The sequence below is a fragment of the Schistosoma mansoni genome, chromosome W (genome assembly GCF_000237925.1).
Source record: "Schistosoma mansoni strain Puerto Rico chromosome W, complete genome".
NCBI lineage: Eukaryota > Metazoa > Platyhelminthes > Trematoda > Strigeidida > Schistosomatidae > Schistosoma > Schistosoma mansoni.
In genome coordinates this window covers 27,905,563-27,928,111 of record NC_031502.1, presented here as the reverse complement: position 1 = coordinate 27,928,111, position 22,549 = coordinate 27,905,563, and the positions used below count along the sequence as shown (strand labels likewise).

General features: G+C 33.2%; 2 protein-coding genes across 2 annotated transcripts in view; both read left to right on the top strand.

The window, feature by feature from the left end:
* Smp_174110 (putative protein phosphatase 1 regulatory inhibitor subunit 16a) overlaps positions 1-14,063 on the top strand; it is a gene marked incomplete at its 3' end in the record, with an annotated part of 76,499 nt that extends 62,436 nt beyond the window's left edge. Inside the window, exons 7-12 of the mRNA XM_018789217.1 lie at positions 33-158; positions 3,678-3,803; positions 6,630-6,705; positions 10,040-10,166; positions 11,736-12,105; positions 13,695-14,063. Coding sequence (XP_018654683.1) covers positions 33-158; positions 3,678-3,803; positions 6,630-6,705; positions 10,040-10,166; positions 11,736-12,105; positions 13,695-14,063 — 1,194 coding nt within the window. The remainder of the gene's footprint in view (positions 1-32; positions 159-3,677; positions 3,804-6,629; positions 6,706-10,039; positions 10,167-11,735; positions 12,106-13,694) is intronic.
* Positions 14,064-19,989: 5,926 nt separating this feature from the next.
* On the top strand, positions 19,990-20,268 carry Smp_174120 (hypothetical protein; the record flags this gene model as incomplete). The annotated part of the gene is made up of 1 exon (XM_018789216.1): positions 19,990-20,268. One exon carries the CDS (start codon positions 19,990-19,992, stop codon positions 20,266-20,268), a length of 279 nt encoding a protein of 92 aa, XP_018654682.1.
* Between the last annotated feature and the right edge of the window lie 2,281 nt (positions 20,269-22,549).

Here is a 22,549-nt window from a genome sequence, read left to right as displayed (position 1 = left end):
ACTCATAAATATATTCCCGCTTCATTCATCTAGGTATATCACCTGAAGATATCGAAGAAGCTCGTTCCGCACCAGAAATGAAAATGCTCTCAGATCTCAAGACAGCACGTTTAAAAAGATACAATTTAAATATACTAGACACACAAGGTGCTGCTCCAGTAAGTGTTTCTTACCACGAACCATAATTTTTATTACTTATACACTTGTTGATCATGTCTGTCTGAACGATATCCTTTCATTTACTTTTACAGTGAACTATATGAGTAATTAAGGACAACAACTTGTCTAATGTAACGTCCATAAGCAACACTGCATGGTCGAGAATCGATGTACGATACTTATATCTCTTACTAAAGTAATGCATCTCCAACATACGTAAATTAATTTGATTATTTTATATGGCCTTTCTGAATATATTTATATGATAGTGATTGAATCGAGAAAGCTTTTGTCTACACGGCATAATGTTCCCTTGAGTATTTGGTGTTTGTGAATGATCTCCAATATTTTAGTAAAGCCTTAAAGTTCAGAGTAAAACATTAAACGTTTCCTACCTAATCAGAACATTTGCACCTTATGGAAGTAATACAATCATGATGTTTAAAATAGCTGCGGATATTTACTTTTAGATGTTTCAATTTGAATGGTACAATAATTGTCAAAATATCGTTTACTAACTATTGTTTATGTCATTCGTATTCTGTGTTCTTTTTGCCATATAGCAAAATAATAGTTTTTAGTTACAAACTTTGTAACCATTAAAAAACAATCAACCTTAATATTTATTTTATTGAAACAAGAGATACAATAAATGATCTCTATAGTGGAAGTTTAATCGATTAATTTACCTGAACAAAGGAGAAGCGACATTACAATTAGCATTGATTAATACATGACATACAGGCTGGAGCTTGCTCTTCTGTTTATTAGTTTTATTTTATTTGCTTAGTTTCATAGAGCTAACACCAATTGATGCTAAATTCAGATAGTATAGATTGCCGGTTAGCACATTGTATAGTACATAACCAACCCATATTTGCTTGATCACAAAGAAAATGGATAGAGATTCAAAGATACAAGCTATTTGCTTTATTCTACCAGCAATCGAATTCTTCATTACACAAATCTATATAAAATATTTCACTTAGTGTGGGATATTTACGTACATAAAGCTGAACAAATTTCGTTTATTTGCTGATTATTATCTATCTTAAACGAAGTGCAAATAAATCCAATTTATTTAAGCCTAATAAGAATAGACAAATTTAAACTGTAACTTGAATGATCCATTTACACCTATTAATAATAGTATCATATATTCAAAAATTATCTAATATATGAAGTCACATTAACTGTGACCAAAGTCAACAACTTCATCTTATTTTGCTTAACACGTTTATCTGAAATGTATCGAATGACTACAAGCAATTCATAAATTCTAATTTTAATCAAGACGAAAATGACATAAAATCATGAAACTGTTCATTTCTGTGAAAAGCTAAACAATGAAAAGTATGATTCAAAAGAATAGAACGAAATCGAAAACTTGGATGTATGGAGTCACAACAAATAAAATTCATAAACATAAAGAATAAGTAATTCAGGAAACCTCGTGTCTACAACCATAGGCTATACCTTTTATCCAACACCCAACCAAGTAGTTCATGTGTGCTGCTCATGCCGAATTTCTATGACACACCTTGTTTTGGTTGCACTTAGGTTTTCTTTCTACCTGTTTTATTCCAGCACCAAATCCCATCTTTCAGTAATAAGCCAAGAAGACTTGAAGAAATTCTGTAAGCCATTTAGATGAAATCAACATTTGCGTCTAACTACGTTTACCGTATGAAAATAGGTTACGGTCGCATATTTATTTGGATGGTTTACTTCTGGTATTAATTCTGTTTATATAAGGTCGGAATTCAAATGAATCAGATTGACCACTTAAGACATGAATTTTGAATTACAAAATATTGGGTTTAAATTCAAGGTTCGCAATATATAACCTAAATTTTTGTGCGCGTTTAATTTAAATTAATATTAGTTCAACAGTATCGGAGAAACCATAAAATATGTACAGCTATTTAAATAATGTGTCGTGAATTTTACCGAAATCAAGATATTAATATAAAATCTACTAGTTCATCTTTCTCCTAAAAAAGTGATGGAAGTTTCACAGTGAAATCAACCGGCTCGAATGACAAAACTCTACCAAAATCTGATAAATACATATCACTAGAATGTTAGATGAAATTTTAGTGTTTATTTAGATAATTCAATTGAATAAATCAGAGTTTCGTTATTGATAGCAGTTCACCGACTGGTTACTAGTTTTAACTCCCAAGAAATAAACTTTATGTAGCTCTTTAAAAGTTTTAGTCTTCTTTTGGAATTTTCCATATGATAGAACTTATGGTCAAAACTTGCTAAGCGGTTATTATTTTTCTTAATTCCACTAAACTAGAGATAGTAAACCGCTAACATTATCTTAGATAAAAGCAATACAATAAATGGTTAAAAGGTTAGACCTTAAATATATAGACCACACTAAAATTTATTATACATATGGATTCTTATAGCTTCATCGATTTGAAAATTTTTTTTAGTTGTTGAAATAATGTAGTAAAATAGGTCTCCGATTGTCTGGTTACTGGAATGTCGATAATCGTTTTGCATCATTATTTATACCCCATCTCACGAGGTAATTTTATAAAATATTTTTAGTTTCTTTCTGATGATGGGTTGTTAAGAAATCTTCCATAGCTTAAAATTTAATGAATTAGGCGCAATACATCTTTTCAGAGTCATCTTTCTGCCTAACCAATCTGAAGTACTCGAAAAATGAAAGCAACTAAGTAATTCGAAAGCAGTTTTCAAAAGCTTTTTCACGCTTATAAACTTGAAAACAATTTAATGAATGTAGTTTGATTGCCGATATTGGTGTAAACTTGCCTTATGTTAATTTTTCTTCATTTTTACTGCGTAGGTTAACAAACAATAAACTAGTGTTCTCGAAAAAAAAAGCTTTACAATTAGTTATGATTTTTTATCCATTCAAGCAGAAATACGAAACAGTACCAGTAAACAGAATATTTGAACTTATATTTATGCCCACCACCAGCTGTTCGTAGCATCTTTTATAAATAAATATTCGACCTTCACGTTTACTTACCAACTTACTTACTTCTGTAACCCATGGTCGAGCAGAGATCACCGACCAAAGTTCTCCAACCAGATCTGTCCCTGTTTCTCCTTTCCAGGTATTCCTAAGCACCATTCATTCTTTTGATGTCTACCTGTAATCCTCGACACAATATTTTTTTTGGTCTGTCTCTTTTCCTTTTGCCTTTAGGATTCCAAGTTAGACCTTGCTCTGTGATGCAGTTCGATGATTTTCTCAAAGTTTTCAATTCAACTCCGGCATCTTTTCCGAATTTTCTATTCATCTGGAAGCTGGATTACTCGATCTTAACGGTAGACTTGAATATGCAAGTCTCACCTATTCAGCGAAAAAGAATTTACATTTTGATCTGTAACTTATCTGACTTAATACATTAATCATGTGTTCCTGATCAAACAAAAATATGCATACTTCCTTTAAAATTATCAAAGCATTTTTTCAATATCTACAAAACACTGATCAGTGTTAATTTAACAAATGTTCTATATATTTTTAGATTCATGTTGCTGCAGCTTGTGGATATTGTGAGGTCGGTCTCTTTTTACTACAGTCTGGTGTAGATCCTAATAGTTTAGACGCAGATGGATGGACACCTTCTCATGTTGCTGCTTGCTGGGGTGAAGTAAGTTATCTTTTCTGACAAACTTTTTCTGGAAAAGTTCCATTCCAAGTCACCATAGTTTTAGTGTACTTATGCCTCTAAGATAAAGATTTTGAAGTCATTTAGGACAATACTCGCAGTGCAGCTTTATAAAATAATTAACGTAAAAATAACGGCTAAAAGAAAAGTTGAATATAAGTACGGTGAAGAAAAATTGCAGCACACCTTGAAATAAAATAACATCTATGGTATTCTTTTACAACTTACACTGTAAAACTCAGTTTTTCTTTCAAGCCACTGAATTTATTTTTTCTGTCACAGTTTATTACCAGTAATATATTGGGAGTTCGTTGTCGAAAGATTATCACCATGTGTCAAATGTCAATTGGCTATATTACATCTCTGTGACAACAAATTGTTGTCTGGATAATTAGGAGACAAATACTGAATTTATAAATTATGCTTAAACTATGTCATAAGCTTGATAATCTAACAGTAGTTAAAATCACTCCATGAAGTATTTTTAAACTTTATCCAGGTCTTGCTAACTACTTATTCTGAGAAATAATGAAGTCACATATTTTGCCAGATAGTTACTTAGCTTAACTGTAATCATAATGATGTATGATAAATAAACTGTTCCAATTCTGCTTCCACCATTTCTTCTGAAACTAGGTTTTTAAGAGAAACTAAGAAATAAACATTGAGGGTAGCATATGAGATTTCAATGTCTAGACTCTCCATCAAAGTACGAAATAGATGCCTTTAATTAACTCTGTACAATTTTCCCTCGAAATTCTACGTAATTGTTCCATTGAAATGTAACATCTACACCGATGTCAGTCTTAATTTATTTTGCCATTTATGAGATAAGAACTTTGAGTATAAATGCGTTGGCACAATGCTTGGGGAATTGATCAGTTTTGTGGAGCATTTTCATACCAAATGAGTCATCACCTACTGAATTGTTTGTTGAAAGAATATTTCAATGAAACAAAACTCAGAAGCAGTTTTAAAAATTCCATAACAAAGAAAAATCTGATGAGTTTTGTGGTTTCTTATTGGGACTAATCACAAAAATCACACAAAAGATATCTATTATAAGTGATTCCCTGTGTTTTAGATCAGCCTTATCTCACTTCTTCATTTACTCACGGTTATTTCAGTTGGCTTAGTTTTGGTGTTCCGACTATAAGTGTTTCATTTACTCCATCAAATACAACTGAATTGCTCAAAATACTAATAACTTTTCCATTATCAGTTCACTGACAAGTACGGATTACCATTTATGTCTACGTACTAAGAAGTAGACTTTGAGGTCATTACTGTTTACTTAAGGAAAACTTACTAAAAATTGAAAAGGCTTCTTATCTGCAGTACTTCATCTGATGACCTGGATTTTCATTTCTGTTATTTTGGATATGATGCTCTACATTTTTAGGCAAATAACAATGCAAATAATTGAGTCAGTTTTATTGCAGAGGGACCAAGACATTATCTTCGGCCACCACTAAAGAAGACTGAATGAAGCTTTTCACACTTTGTTCTGCCAATTAGTAAAACAAGTTTGAATGATTCAAATTTTATGATTCAATCTTACTAGATCAAGTGCTCAGAGGCTTTTCACCCTTGAACACAACTGGGGCTTTATGTAATGTAGGAGAGTATTACATTCAGATACAAAATCTTATGTCTGATACTTTCTAAAGTACTGAAACACTATCTTACATATTCGACCAGCTTACCTATATTTTAAATCACGCATAATTTTATTTGTTGCTTGCTTTGTTGAGCTTAGAAAACCCATATTTGGTATTGTGAGAAATTTATGGAGCCAAATTTATACGTTTGGTTGATTTTTAGCTTACTTCTAATCATCCGAAGAAGGCTTAGGGATTCGTCATCGAGCTAAAATCTGAAATGATCTCGGATTTTGTAGAGGTTACCAAAAATCATCTACCCTATCCTCAGGATGATGGCACCAGTCCATTCCAAGGTCCTAGGCAGTTTTCATCTGTTTAGGGACTAGATCATAAAATCATAGGCTATAGAAAAGTGTGGACGTCAGCCATAAATTTAAACCAAGTTTTTGAAACGTGATTTACAAAAAAGAAATATTGTTGATAAAACTGTGAATTCAATAAACTTGATGTATCAGTATTATGAGTATTTTAAATGGTGCCTACGCCTCATGATTAACTGAACCAGAGTCAACTGTAGTGGTGGACTTTTTAAATATCACTGTATTTTCTGATTGATAGTATTCTTAAGAACTTCAGCTAGGAGTCTCAGTGTTATTCGAAAACGGAACAATACTCGTTATTCCAACTAACCTCTGATGAACTGTGTAAAGCAAACAGATATATGTTTGGTAGAATGTTGTGTCCTTCCAGTTAAAAATAGATTCTTTAAAGTGGATGTTACCAGCGTTTGAACGAGACTTATTCTATTTGGTACAAAACCAACTGCTGAGCCGACCGATCAAACTTCAAATTTCATGGTTTGATTTTTTCAGTTTCTCAACATTTCTGTAAGAACGGAATCAAAGAATATATTTCTATTGTTCAGTAACGTATACACAACAGACAATATGAGATAGTTTTGATGAATGTTGCGAGGAATTTTCCAAGGAATAAAATGGTTTGATAAAAGTAAAATATAAATGTTAAAAGAAACTAGAAGATTGAAAAAAGTATAAATCAGTTGTAGAAATTGTAAAATGTTCACTGATTAAAACAATATTTAAATTAAATATATGTGTCAAGTTCTTATAAGGAGCATATTGAGGAACTGTTTTGCTTTTATTTTTTGTCAGACATACTTAGTTCAGTTTACTTATATTTGTAGATGGAAATGATCAGGTTACTTGTATCCCATGGAGGTGATCTTACTATACCAACGCCAGATGGTAGAACAGCATTCAGTGAGTTTAACAATTGTTTCTATTTATTAGAGATTGATTTTCCTAATACACTAACTAAGCGGATAGATTTTACATTTTGAGAATAAAATAAAGACTCTGAACCTAATCTTATTTACATATATACCAATCAGTAAATAATCAGGAAGGCTGAAGACCAGTTTTCGAGAATCATTTGTGATAACTGGAATGATGACGAAATTTTAAGGCTTGTCATGTCATTGATTCATTAAAACTGTGATAAAATGTCTTTTGGATAAATTGTGAGTGATGTATGTCAGGTAATTCTTTGGAATTAGTTAAGTTAACCAGTTATGCTTTTATTTAATTGCTTTATATAGCTTTTGCTGTTTATCAGAGATAACTATTGGGGCTCCGATAGCAGTCTGTTAGCATTAGGCTCACAGTAACATTTTTCAGTAGAAATGAAACATTTTTATATATAGACCAGTTTTCAAGTCATTTTCTAGAGGATACGGTCACTCATCTCCTTTCAATCTACTGTTTGCGAAATCCTAATCTTAACTGAGTTCAATCAGTTTGATCTTCCGATAAAGGGATATGTTGAACAGTACAAAGACAATAGGCCTGAACATTCAACAGTAGTTATCTTCTAGTTTCTTGAAGGGAACATTACATGACCCACTCTACTGATCACAGTAATTCTCCAAAATGACAATTGTATGTGATAAGCAGTAAGTGAAGACTGTGAAGAAGATAAAGCTTGAAACTATATTGAAGTTTGTGGAAACTAATTTCCGAGAACTTCCATTAATATTTCGTTTGTGAAGAATGAGGTCGTTCAAGAAGGCTGTCACAAATACGGAATGGAATACGTTTTCTGTGTCATACAATATTTTAGCTCAGTTCGCGTGATTATTGACGGAGACTACGTAAATACTATGTGTATTTAACAGTATGAAGTTAATGCATTTCACACAACATATACCTACCAACATTCTCCCTTCATCAAGAATACGAGATCCACATAATTTTTTCTTAAAAATGTTTATAATATGCAAAGATCTAGTGAAAAATAAACAAAGGTTTGTGAGATGGTTATCTTAGGGTTATAATAAAAAGAAAAGGAAATTATCTGTTTGATGAAAAATCTCATAAAAGTACAAAATCAAACTATAATGATGATGTTGTCATTCACTAATAATGGAAAAATAAATTGTGAATGTTATGTTAGGAAATTTTAATAGAAAATCAATACATTCTGTTTAACTCAACGAGTTGAAATAATCACAATAGCACGGCATAATTCTCAATATAATAACTAGAACTCTGTGAAGTTATAGACTATCTTTAGGTTAAATTCTGACTTGGATTAGTTTGACTAAAGTTAACTGAATAAAATAAACTAAGAAGGTATTTTATACTAATTAATATGGAAGTTATGAAGGTGACACTTGTAATTATTTACGCATTCAACTAGCTCTTGACTTTTCAGTAAATTCAGTAAGATAGACTTTAAAAAATATGTCTGCTAATCTGTTCTTAACTGTATTAGAAAATTAAACTGTGCTGTACAGAGGACGAACTTAACTCTGGTCATGCTTTGATCGTACAATCCTTCATATATAATCAATCCATTCTGTAAATTTTCTTTTGTAAAATCATTCTGCTGGAAACAAGTTTGTTCGCTGACATGATGATCTTCGGCTCATCATGATGCTGTATTTCTCACTTGACAAATCTGGATATCTGTTTCCTCATTACTTTTTTCACCCACAATTTACATGCTGACAAAGCTATCAATTCAGTTCATTTACTACCACCGGTTGGTGAAAGAATTATATTGCTATATAAGTTGTTCAGACCCAAGTGCTCATATTTTATGTAGTTTTCTTCATTATTTTTCCATCTTTGCTTCTGCTGGAGAGATATAGAATGTACATTTTATAATGAAATTAGTGTTGTGGAGTCATGGAAAATATTGATAACAGTGGAGCTCATTTAAACTGTTACTACTGTTTTCATGGACTGCTTGATCAACTGCTCTTTGTTCCATTTCTGCCAGTGACATGCATTACTTCTTACGTACTTACGCCTGTTACCCCTCGTGGAGGAGCATAGACCTCTCACCAGCATTCTCCATCCAACTCTGTCCTGAGCAATCCTTTCCAGTTATTTCCAGCTAACATTCATCCTTTTCATATCCGCTTCTGTTTCCCGGCGTAATGTGTTCTTCGGCCTTCCTCTTTTCTGCTTGCCTTCAACGTTCCACAACAAGGCTTGCCTCATGATGTAGTTTGATGATTTCCTTAATGTATGTCCTATACACTTACAACGTCTTTTCTTAATTTCCTCTTCAGCTGGAAGCTTGTGTGCCCTCTCTCACAAAACGCTGTTGCTGATAGTATCCGGTCAGTGAATATTGAGTATCCTGCGTAGACAACTGTTTATAAATACTTGTACCTTCTTGATGATGGATGTAGTAGTTCTCCACATTTCAGCTCCGTACAGTAGGACTGTCTTGACGTTCGTATTGAAGATTCTCACTCTGATATTGGTTGACAGCTGTTTTGAGTTCCATTCGTTCTTTAATTGTAGAAATGCTGTCCTTTCTTTGCCGATCCTCGCCTTTACGTCTGTTCATCAATGATGCTTCCGAGGTACGTGAATGTTTCTACATCCTCGAGAGTTTCTCCATCAAGTGTGATTGGGTTGGTGTTCTCCGTGTTGTATTTGAAAATCTTGCTTTTTCCTTTGTGTATGTTGAAGCCTATTGATGTAGAGACTGCTGATACATTTGTTGTCTTCGTTTGTATTTGCTCGTGTGTATGAGATAGGAGGGCTAGGTCATCTGCGAAGTCCAAATCATCTATTTGATTCTGAGGAGTCCATTGTATTCCGTATTTCTACTCAGATGTCGAATTCTCCATAATCTAGTCAATCACCAGAAGAAAGACATGACATGCATTACTACTCTATTACCTATCAAAATGAAAAGCAGTACAGTAACTGATATCTTACATTTCCTTATTACAACGAAATAGACTTCACAAGTGATTTCTTTTTATGGATAAACTACCTTTTGTAAACTTTAAAAATTTAACTGTGTAAATTAGAAATATCAATTAATTTAGATGGCGCTAGGTTTCCTCAACTTCTATTCATGCCACATAACTACCATGGTTTTAAATCAAAAATTTATAAACACGCCATTAAAGAAGAGTGTCATATATTTGGAAGTATATGACCGTTATTATAATATCTTCTAATTACTCCTCATAGAATTTAACAAGTTATTCTCATTAGTATTCTTTATTGCAACAAAGGACTTCTTAGTCATATATGATCACTCCGATTTTTGTATATTATATTCTAGCAATATGTGATAATGACGAGACTCATGATGAAGTCTGCACAATTTGGAACATGAGAGAAAAACTTAGATCATGTGCCAAATTAATGGATTCAAATTCTTCCATCAAACCTTTTCGACGAAGAAGAAGGTATCTACTTTTTTACTGAAGTCTTTTAAGTGAACATATTGATAGTCGTACACCTTTATCGATAGGCTGACTGCATCCTAACACTTGAAGGAAACCAAAACTCTAAGCTAAAATAGTTTTTAAGACTTCAGTTAGCTTTATTGTTAATCGTGTCACTTAAATTAACCACAACACAACTCTTTTTTTTCAAAACTTATTAACGTTAAACATAAAAACGAGAAAACTCTTCATTATCAAGGCCGTTGAAGTAACTACAGGCCAAATAGATCCTCATTAAACTCCAAACACATAGTTCCGTTTATCATTTTGAAGAAACCAAGGACAAAGATTTGAACAGAATAATGTGAATTCATCTTATTTTGTTTAGTTCTCGTTAGCTGCTTACAACCTGTCATATCTAGTGATCATAATTGCAAAATAGGTTTAACTTACTACCATGAAAGAGTTTATTTGGAAGTTACTTGAAAGACACATCAATATAGTATAGCAGAAGTGTAAATAAACTTAATAGACTGAATAACATATATACAAATGTAAGGAATCTAAAGAAAACAAAACGAGTGTGACTCTATTCACTTAAAAAGGAATTTCTATGAATCTCAACTTCAAAGTGGTGAGTTCGCAAACATAACCAGTAGGAGGCTAAACACTTCATTAGCCAGAAGTTACACGTATGAAACCTGTGGTTTATTGAATCAATCCATATACATGAATAACCATAAACTTCTCCAGAACAAACCGTTCCGTTGTATATATTGACTTTGGTAGACATCTTAATATTTTTCATTGTCATTAAGGATGCAGACTGATGAATCGCAAATTATTTTTCAGTCTTCTAAAAGTTTTGTTGACCCTGGTTAATCCAAGCTTATATAACTATGGATAATTAAACTGATCAATGACCTTAATCACTTTACATCATTTTCTTTAACTTTTATTGATAAACCAATCCTGGGACACTATTGTACTTTTAAGTAGTACAAAGTGTAGTTGATCATTAAAGATATTCAGATCATAACTAAGAAAATAATTAGATCTTCCTATTTTAAGCCGATCAAAAAAACAGGGGACATCAGCTTGCGCATATCAAAATATTTTCATATCCGTATTTGTCTACAATATAGTGGCTGTGTGAAAATCATGACAGTAAACATCCTTAGACCGACACTGTTATTTTTGACAGTCTTTCCTTTAGATTATATCTAGTTTAAATGATTTAAAGTAGGCCCCATAGTTGTTAGTTTCTTTAGTTTTCCTCTTGGTTAAAAACGATGTATGTTATCGAATGCTCATTTTTAATCCACTTTATTTAAGATATTATGTGTTATATCATGTTTCATAATCAGTCAATAATACTCAGATTGTAATTTTTTAAGTGGATCACCGCATAAAAGCTTCAAAATGGAAGATTTATCAATATGTTGATGGTACTTTTTGGAGTTCAGAATCTTAATAAGTTAATTAACAGAGTTACTCAAATGAAATATTCATTAACCTTTTTCTTCAATTTCATTTCTTTGTAATTCATCAGATTCTCTACTAAATTGAAGTTCTTGTGTTTCTTCTTAGTGGATCTTTAATTCATCGGAGCTCACTCAGAGATAAGTCAAATTTATCAAGACGTGAAGCAAAAGAAGAAGCTCAGTTTGCTCACTCCTCTTCAATCTGTTTAACTGATGTACCATCTGGTTACGAAAAAGATGACCGAATCCGACATGAAAATCACAACATTATTGCAGGCGATAGAAATACGTTGCACACTTCTGCCGTTTTCAAAAACAGTAACTTATCTAGTTCACCAAAATCAAGAAAACAAAAGTCACTGACATCTAATCAAATTGATGACAGAAAACGTGATCCACGCTTTCCTATTCTATTGAACTCAGATGATTATGAATACACAACAGAAGAATACACACACTCTATTGATAGTGCTAAGGTAAGTTGTTCAATGGACATTTGTAAATGTTTACCCGGTCTATAAGCGAATGCCAAAAGTTAAAGTATCTCTAGTACGTTAAATGTTAGATAATCAAAACTATAGACTAGAATTCTAGTCATTAATGAACCTGACAAGAAGTCGCTTTTTGGTTTGTGCGGCCTACATTCCGTTGACTGTTTCAAAAAAATTTGTTTTCTTGATCGCTTTTGCACTTGTATTTTAAGTAGAAATCTAAAATGTGAAAAACTGAGTTTAAATCTTAAGACATTAAAATTAGTAGTACACATTGTACGTTTAGTAACAGACATACAAGCTTTTAGTCAGTTAGTATTTAAAGTTTAAGTTTGAAATTATTTGCTTAGAAAATCAAAATAAAAGATGCTGATTGTTTCTTTATACTTTCTAGTACGATTAATAATTAGTGTCTCAACTTCAAAGACGCATTTTGTGCTAAAAATTGACAAATGGTAAATTCTCAGTGCATTCATTATTTTTCAATAAACCCTTCTTCAAAAAAAATAGTTATTACGATTACTCTCAATTATAGAACCTCTTATAACAACACCTCATCTGTAAAACTCATTCTGATATCCATAGTCTACAAAATCAACGTCGTCTATACTTAATCGATTCCAGTAGTGTTTTGTTTCACAATTTATCTCAATGAGAAATAATCTATCAGAATATATCATAGATATCGGGAACAGAAAGCATTTCTTCCTATATTTTTCTTGAAATATATCCAGATACTATACACTTTTTTAATGTATCTATATCTTTTTTGAATTTTAGCCCACAAAACCATACACATGACAAAATGTGTTGTATTTTTTGTCAAATTACATAATGTAAGTAGTTGCAGCTCGAGTTGCAGCATATTCAAACATGGTTCAACCAATGTATTTGAGAAGCATTAAGATTCAGAATTCACCAGTCCAATGTCACATATTGTTAATTAATCTGGTTTACACAGCATAGATTTAGCATACATTATGTTTCACTTTGGCATGTATTGCAATAGTGCTGACGCTTTTCTCGAGTTGAAACGTTGCACAAACTTCTGTTAGATTAAACAGATTCTAGGTGAAGGTTGTTTTGCGAAGATATAAACAAGTAAGAAGATTACCTAAACCTGTGACATGGAGTATTCCCTATACCATTGAAACCTAAAAATTAGATGATGATGGGCATAAATAAGTGACATGACTTATATTCTCTATTTCGGTTTGTTCAAAACTGTGTACATTCGCGCGTATTATTTTATCCGGGTAACTAAAATTGAATTGAATTTGAAGTGTATATGATCAGCTGCTAACTTCTATTTAATCACACATGATTTTTTCAATGGGGTAACAAGTGCTTTTTATTATCACGCTTCTTCAAAACCCAGCTGGAAACCTTAGAAACAGGATAGCTAGTGAATTTCAAACACTCACAATTGTTGAAGTATTTATTCTGATAAAAGGTGTTTGAATTGTTAGTTATTGATCAGACTGATTGTGTGGGTGTGTGCGTGTGTGCATAAGCAAAACTGTCACAGGATTATCACTCTTAATCAATATTTCACATCTCTAATTCAAATATAGCGTAATTCTCAGACAAAGGAATTGAAAGTTTGGAATGACTTTCCCAATCAACGAGAGATTACAATTTTATCAACTGCTGACACTGATTTAAAGAGTAAATATACTAATGGTCAAACAACAACCATGGATAAGCGTAGTCATATTGAATCAATGTGCTCTTCTAATGATTCTAACTCAATCATTCAGGCAAATAGTTTGAAATATCTGACAGACAGAGAAGTGCATATTAATAGTACGAACTATCCATACAAGAACGCTTCCTCTAGGGAACTGTCATTACCGCAATATATTGATCAAGATAGAATAACTGACAATTCTCAGCATTCCTTGATTCGTCAAGAATGTTGTCGAAGATGTACAATACTATAGTTTAATAATTTCCTTCTTTTATTCTTATATGAAACAAATGTAAATGTTTATTTACGTTGCCTTCTTTTTTCTGTAATATTTGTTTTCCTACGACTCCTTTATAATTCTGTAAGTTTTCGGGGAAATAAGCATTCTTCACATCTTTAATTGTATTCTAAATGGATATAAATGGTAGTGAAGAGTCAGATGAAAATCATTTCAAATTGTATAACAATTCAACTAGTTTTGATTTAATTAATTCCCTATCTGACAGATTACATTACATAATTCATCCTACATTCAACTGTAATCACTTGACTATCCTTTATTTAAAATTTTCCTTAAACAAATTAACAATTTTCTACTAAAACGTTTTTATTACAATGATTAATATTTGAAAAGAAATAACACTATTTCATTTTCTTATTTTGCTAAAACACCGTGAACTAGTTTTCTTGACTGAATTGATCTTGTTGTTGCAAATGAAATTTACTTTTCTTGATCTTATACTTGGAAACGGTGATGAATACTTTCATCTACTATTGGATGAAAACCATAGGAAAGAAAAATAAATATGGAAAACTAAATTTTGATTTAAACAATAAACATAAACACGGTTTGAAAAGCTCTGAAACTATTGGACTTGTTCTATTTATTTTCATAACTAAATAATGTGATATAACGATTAGGCCAATGAAGCAAACACAGTTCCTTTTTAGAACCATAATGTAATATTTGTTTCTCATTTCTGTAATTTTTCTTGAGCTCCTAATCGTCTTCATCATTATTGTAAGCTGCAGCAGTATAGCCATGAACATGGCAAGTTTTTCCATGCTTTCACGATAAATACATTTGGCATTATTGTTATATGTCATCTGTTTTATATTTCTTTTTTGATCATGCACATTTACATATGCTATTGCTTGACGCGGTTCACATTTTTTTCTGAAATCAATAGAGGTAAATTTTATATTTTGTAAACGGGTAAACATGAAATTCGTTGATTTATATGATAACAAAATATCGTCGATAAAATACAACTTACTAAATTTCAGTTTAATTATCTTTATTCCTATTATTTTTGAAAACGTAATTCGCCAATGACTCCTCAGCATGCATCTTAAATGAGACGACAATAATTGATAAAACAAACCGTTATGATACCTGACCAAAAATCTAATTATTTGGATTTAATTCTATTTCGACTATCATGCACTGAACAACTTTCTATCATTGAATAAGAAATTTTATAAATTTGTTTTTTTACTATGAAATGATAATACGTAGTTTCCAGATGGACTGGTGGTTTTCGATGGTGGAATTAGGGAACATTGTGAATGGCAATTTTCATTAAACAAAGGTGGATCTGTTTCATGATGAGGTTCTACTGCATTATATTGTGTAATTACACTGCCTTTGACCAAGATTAAAAAAGTCTTTTAAATCTTGTTGCTGAACAGGAGAACCGATCATTACAGAAAATCACTTGAAATACTTCAAATAGACAGAATATTTTACCCGAATCATCCAGAGTTTTGCAAATACATTTTACAATATTTGCAGAAATATTATAAAGTAGAAAGTAATGTCTGAAATAAATATCGAGTTCAAAATGACCTCAATATAAAACTACAATATAGGGTAAATTCCCCAAGAGTAATATAGATGAAATTCCATTAGTGAAGTTTGATAGTATGAATATCAAAAGTCAGTACTGATGTTTTATACGAAAAGTTTGATGGTCGAAAAAATAAAAAGTGATTTGGTAGACTGACTTGTCTTTTATTGAACTCTAACAGTGTCGACATTGACATAATCATAACAGTGCTACCGCTTAAAGAAAACAAAACATAGTCCTTGTTCGTTAGGTTTTACGAAATCAAACCGAAAGCATAGATATACAGGTATTCTGTACGTTCTTTCGATCGCTAAACTCCAGTATTAAGGGTATTTTATCTTCCAAATATCGTGAAGACTTCCTATAACGAAAAAATCATAAAAATCTTACAAATAACCTCAGTACTAAAATACTGAAATACATATGGACTGGTCAAGATCTATCGAAATTTATAGTTAAATATTGGTTTCTTAAATAATGACGAGAAATTGCGGTGAATAATGAACCAATTACTTTACAGTTAAATATTCAATAATGCGTTTAGACATATCATAATAGTGCAGCACAATTTCATACTACGTAATTAGAATTTCAGTACTTGATTGTGTCTCATCAAAGTGCCATACTTGTCGGGATCAATACTATTTCGTTATATCATTTCAAGTTCATATCTGGTGTCGCAACACAAATAGATCCAAGTGAGTTGGAGAAACTGCCCATCAACGCGTCACCCCGAGAAGTGTTAAAGAGCACAGTTCAACAAATTGGTTCGTGCTTCCAATCAGACTATTACACTTTTCATGCTACGGCTTCAGACACTAGCTTCCAACAGTGAATTCGATGAACATCTGTGTATCCAACTTCACGACCACCTGATTGCTGGTATGAACAATTCTAAACTAGAGAAGCACCTTTGAGAAGGTGCAGAAGATTCGTAGCTCAGATAATCGATTTTGGTGGGGGTTTTTTCTTTTAGGTGGATGGTTTGGTCGTGGAGTTTTCATTGTTCTTCTGAGCGACATGATTAACACAAACTTCAAGTAAAATGGAAGTGTTCAGATTTCTCTACATATGACTCACAGCTTGTCCTGTAGACCTTGATCTTGATTGGTTATTGTTGACTAATCCCTTCCTGCACTTTCCAGATAACCAAAGACTTCTGATTTACTTATGACGATGTTAATTATAATCCTCGTAATGCCGTTATGAAACTACATGAAGCCTTATTATAGAATTTGAATAAATTTACCATACTGCAGAAACCTCAGACTTCCAACAAAAACAGTTCCGATTCATTCAGACAAGCGACCAACTCGATAAGCACTTTTAATTCGTCTTCAGGTAGTATATCCTGTATTTCATGTTTTAAGTTCCGTCTTCGCATTACAGGTCAATATCGTTATGAATGTTGCCGTAAGCGTAAAAAGCTTGGCTCCAATTCATTTACTACTAAAACACTGAATGATGGTGAGTGAAGACCAGTTGATTTGGACACAAAGATGAATTCCTTGTCGCTCACTACCGCCTGCATCAATACTTCACATTTAATGCAAAAATTAATTGAAATCCCAAGCAAGTCCCATTCATTTATTGTTGGTACTGGTAGCATGGAGCCAATTATTCCTAAAAGAGACTTACTGCTTTTTCAATGATGGTGTCTTTAGATAATTAAAATAACTCATAATGTCATTGAATAAGAAAAAGAGAATTCAGCGAAAAAAATTTTCTTTTCGACGAAATCATTTACTTAAACTGTACATATATTTTTCATATAACTATATATACGAATATACAGCTTAAGTAAATGATTTCGTCGAAAAGAAAGCCTTCTTCGCTGAATTCTCTTTTTCTTATTCAATGGTGTCTTTTAAAAACCTGCAAGCTGTGCAATTACTGGCATCACTGACGACCAGTTACCCATTATTAGTACAGTTAATATTCCACTGAGGAAAGAGAGTAGTTTTGTCAGTATTTCTCTCCTTGTTAGTGAGCATTGCCCATCCGTGCTTGGGTGAACAGCCTAAGGTTGCTGAAAGTACTCATTTACTTGTGTACTAATTATTTTGACTGTACCTTAATCAAAGATCTCGTCTTAAGTGCTCGAAGGCCGTGGGAGGTATTGGAATCCACCTAGTACATTTAGAAGTAAGGCTCATCTTAGACTAATTCAATATGGTTTAAGAGAAACTGTGAAGATTGAACTATTTAAATTGGTTTGAATAATAATAATAATTCCAGTTGAGCCGTCCGTTCTGGGTTGCTCCTATTGTGACTCCATTGAAGACGGATTGACAAACACCTAGAATTTCTGGTGATTACCGCTTGACACCAAATACTTGGCCGTCGCAACACAGTTATACTACTAAAGAAACTGAGAATGTTCCAAATAAATTACAAGGGTCAGTGTATTTTTTTAAATGAACCTGAAAGATGCATATTTGAGAATCTGATTGAGTGAAACCTCTAGTGAACTAAATACTAATAATACACCATTCTAGCTATTCAGATACAAATTCATACCGTCTAGATTAAATGTTTCCTCTGAGATATTCCAGAAGATTACAAATCAGATTATCGCTGGTCTCAGTGGTGCTGGATCGTATCAGGATGATATCATAGTTTATGTAGAGAATATTAATTTGTATAAAGAACGCCTTTTAAAGTTAATTTGACGCTTTCGTGACACAAATGTGACTACTGATTCATAGTAGTGTCATTATCAACTTAATTCTATCAACTGCCTGGGCGATACTGTAAATGCTAAGGGTTTTACACCTGATATGAGTTGCCTAGCTCCATAGATTCAAGCACCGTCACCTATGAATATCTCATGACTCAGGTCACAAACTGATGTTGTTCATTTTTATACCTAACTTTACCAAAGTATTATCTCCACTTTCCAACTTCGTTCTAATAGAAAGTCTATATTGAAACAACGACACGATGATATACTAAGAAACCCTTCACGGTTTCTAAATGGTGAGGCTTTCATTAAACCGTTTCCATCAACTGAAAAGTCTATCCTTATTTTAGATGCATCTCCATTAGGGTTAGGTGCGGTTCTAGGGCAGAGTGGGGAAACTGACACTTTTATTTTGAAATGACTCAACAAGGGTGAACAAAGACATTCTCAGACCCAAAAGGAGGCTTCAGCTATGGTATGAAAGGCTTCATAAATACTTGTTTGATGTAAAATTCCATATTATAACTGATCAACAGGTGTTAAGGTTTATTTACCATCCAATTAAGTCACTTTATTGGTCATCCACTGCTATGATCCAAAGATGGAATTTAAGGCTGAGTGCTTATGATTTCACTATTAAGCACCGAGTGGTCAAAATCATACCACATGCAGATTTTCTGTCACGCTATTCATATTTTGAAAGACCACCTAAAGAAATTGATTGTATGTTGATTCAATTACTACCTTTTGATATAGCAGAACTTGTGAAGGATGCCCGTAAATATTTTTTAACTGTGATATGTACAGCGAAAAGAGGTTGGAATATTTGGGGCTAGCGTAGGCTTTCTGAGTTCCCTAAAAGGAGAGAGGGTATAACATTACATTCTGAGGGAATTTTGTGCTTTAACGATAGTCATCACTTTCCCTATACTCAGATTTGTAGTATTAGACGACTTTCATACGGCCCATCTGGGAGAAGAGAAAATGAAATCACTTGCTCATCAGACTTGTTAATGACCTGGGGTTGATGTTGATATAATTCGAATATCGAAAAAGTGTCCAGATTATTTACACAAGCTACCGTATATAGACGTACTTGGAATCCTTAGCCTGGATCTTTAGAATTGCGATAACGTACGTATGCCGATTACTGTGGTTCATCTTAAACTAATATTGTGCCTTAATCATCACTGGTTCATATTGAGAATGGCTAGAAGTTGTACTCACGAACAGTCCTAGCAGACAATTTAATCAAAAAGCAATGAGAAAGGTATTTATCATTGAAGGAATTCTCAGTTTATTAGTAGAGGATGATGGAACTCATCAGACAGGAAAAGAGTTTAACAACTAGTTTACTGACATTGGATGCCGTCATCTGTTTACAGCCCCTGACATTCTCATTCCAACGGTCTAGCAGAGAGTGCTATCACATCAGTGAATTCAAGTAGTCTGGAAGCGCTAGAAAATTCCGTTGATAATTTTTTGTTTGGATATCATAATGCAGAACATAAATAACTCATGACAGTTCGGCCAAACTCTTTAAATCTCGCATACTTTGAACCTATTTAGTGAGCAAAAGATCATCAGAAGTACATTTTTACCAAGGAAATGACTAATGATTGTCTAAGGAAACTATAATTCAAACAATGGGTAGTCGGATGGTAAGGATTTCTTATTTAAATGACAATGCAGTTCACAACAGGCATATAGACAAAGTGAAAATGAATGAAGTTGGTAATCCCAAAATTAATTGGGACCATTCTCTAACTAATCCTAATTCTATATGTATTTTTGAACTTCAGATATATAGTTCCAATTTCAATGCTAATGATTCTCCTGTCAATAATGACTATTTAGATAATTACGAATTTCAGATAGATGAAGAAAATAAAAATCAGAACGCTGAGCAGTCGAGATCTAACTGAAGTGCAAATAAACCCAGACAATATAATAGATACATAAACAAACAATCAACGTGTGACGTGTGTGATGAATAACCAATACATTTATCGGACAGTTAAATATTTAATAATGAGCCTATAAATATCATAATAATACAGCACAATTTCATACTACGTACTTAGAATTTCAGTTTTTGAATGTGTCTCGTCAAATTGCTATACTTATTTGGTTTAATACTGTTTTGTTAGATCATTTCAAATTAGCACTTCCTATTTACTTGCCTTAAGGGATGGTGACTTACATGCCTAAACTTTACACGATACATAGGTAAGAGATATGTACTTTAATATACGCCAATAACAAAATTAATAAGTATGGCAAAATTTAATATACATACGACCGAACAGTGTCGTCATGCGACTTTCAAATTTACCCTGTGTAGCTGTGAATAATTCCCCAAAATCAATAGCTCATTAAATGTTCGATATTGGATGCTGACCACATTGTTTTAAGTGGACTTGTTTAACTGAAGGCTATCGCTCATGCATCCGCACCAGATCACGTTACGACCCAGCATGGGACACAGCTCCTACGTTCACTAGCCAGATTAGAACAAACGCTCTTCGATATATCGATAACGCATCAAATATATCTTTCCGATCTCTTCGTATCTGACTTCTGGTTTTATCTAATTCGAATATAGAAGGTGTTACTGGTTTATAGTTGCAAAACTAAAATGTTTCTTTCCCTTCTCTTAAAAATGGTTTCGAACTTCGGTTTCATTTACAATTTATTTGCTAATTCTAACCTTACGTAATCTGTTTATCAGTCATATCTAATTTTCATTGGACTCTTTCTACTAATTACTTACTAATGTACTCACCAGCGACCAGCTTCAGGATGGATTCCCTGAAGTTCTAAAGAAAACCCGTGACCAGTAGAGTTCAATCCGTGTCGAATGTGAGACACTTACCCACCTCAGACAATTGATGAAGCGTTGTACAAGATCATGGATTGATCGAAGTTAGACATCAACACCGTTAGATGTCGGCTCAGTGGTCAAGAGGTTAAGCGTTCGCAAGTGATACCGAGGATCCTAGATTCGAGTCTCACGTGCGGAACCATGGATGAGCACTGCTGATGAGTCCCATACTATGGCAAAGCGCAGTTCAATGCTCTTGTAGTGACCTACTTCTGTGACGTCAACGCGATTGATATAATGAAACAATTATTATTGTTATAACCAATTGTACCAGTGATTGTTTTGCTGTATTTGTTTGGCCAAAGACATATTTTCTTCCGTTGCCTGTGACCTTGCACGAACTCGAGTACGCTCGGTAGTTCCTCTTGTAAACTTTGGCACGTCTCAGTATTCTTTCGATACCACGAGATCGCCAACAAATATATCTTATTTCAACCGTCAACAGCCTTCTGCTTTTTGGCTTGACGAGGGATCCAATTCCATATCTGGCACGTAATCTTCTTGTAGTGGTGATCACAGTCAATTGCGAGTCGACGCCATCTATACTTTCATTTTTTCAGTGGCGGTCTAGCTTAAATCAACTCGCTATTCCAACTGCTAAAAATATGTATAAATGCTTCATTTAAAATACTTCCTAGTAATAATAACACAAAGTAACATGAAAAATCGGCTTAGTCTAAAATGAAGAAACCATTATTCGTTTATTTGTAATATTCTCAATCCAACATAAATTTGAACCATATAAAACGAAGGCTCGCCAATTTACTTTGGCCATTTATCACTGGCAAAATTTGAAAGGCATGTTATTTAAGGACTCTGTGAATGTTTCTTTGTGACTGAAGAGATCCACGTTCAATCTGCTGCAGATTTTGACTTGTGAAAATGGGATAATAAACTCTAATCATGATTTTCATATCTGCTTCTATCACCCGGCGTAATGTGTTCTTCGGCCTTCCTCTTTTCTGCTTGCCTTCAACATTCCACAACAAGGCTTGCCTCATGAAGTAGTTTGATGATTTCCTTAATGTATGTCCTATACACTTACAACGTCTTTTCCTAATTTCCTCTTCAGCTGGAAGCTTGTGTGCCCTCTCTCACAAAACGCTGTTGCTGATAGTATCCGGTCAGTGAATATTGAGTATCCTGCGTAGACAACTGTTTATAAATACTTGTACCTTCTTGATGATGGATGTAGTAGTTCTCCACATTTCAGCTCCGTACAGTAGGACTGTCTTGACGTTCGTATTGAAGATTCTCACTCTGATATTGGTTGACAGCTGTTTTGAGTTCCATTCGTTCTTTAATTGTAGAAATGCTGTCCT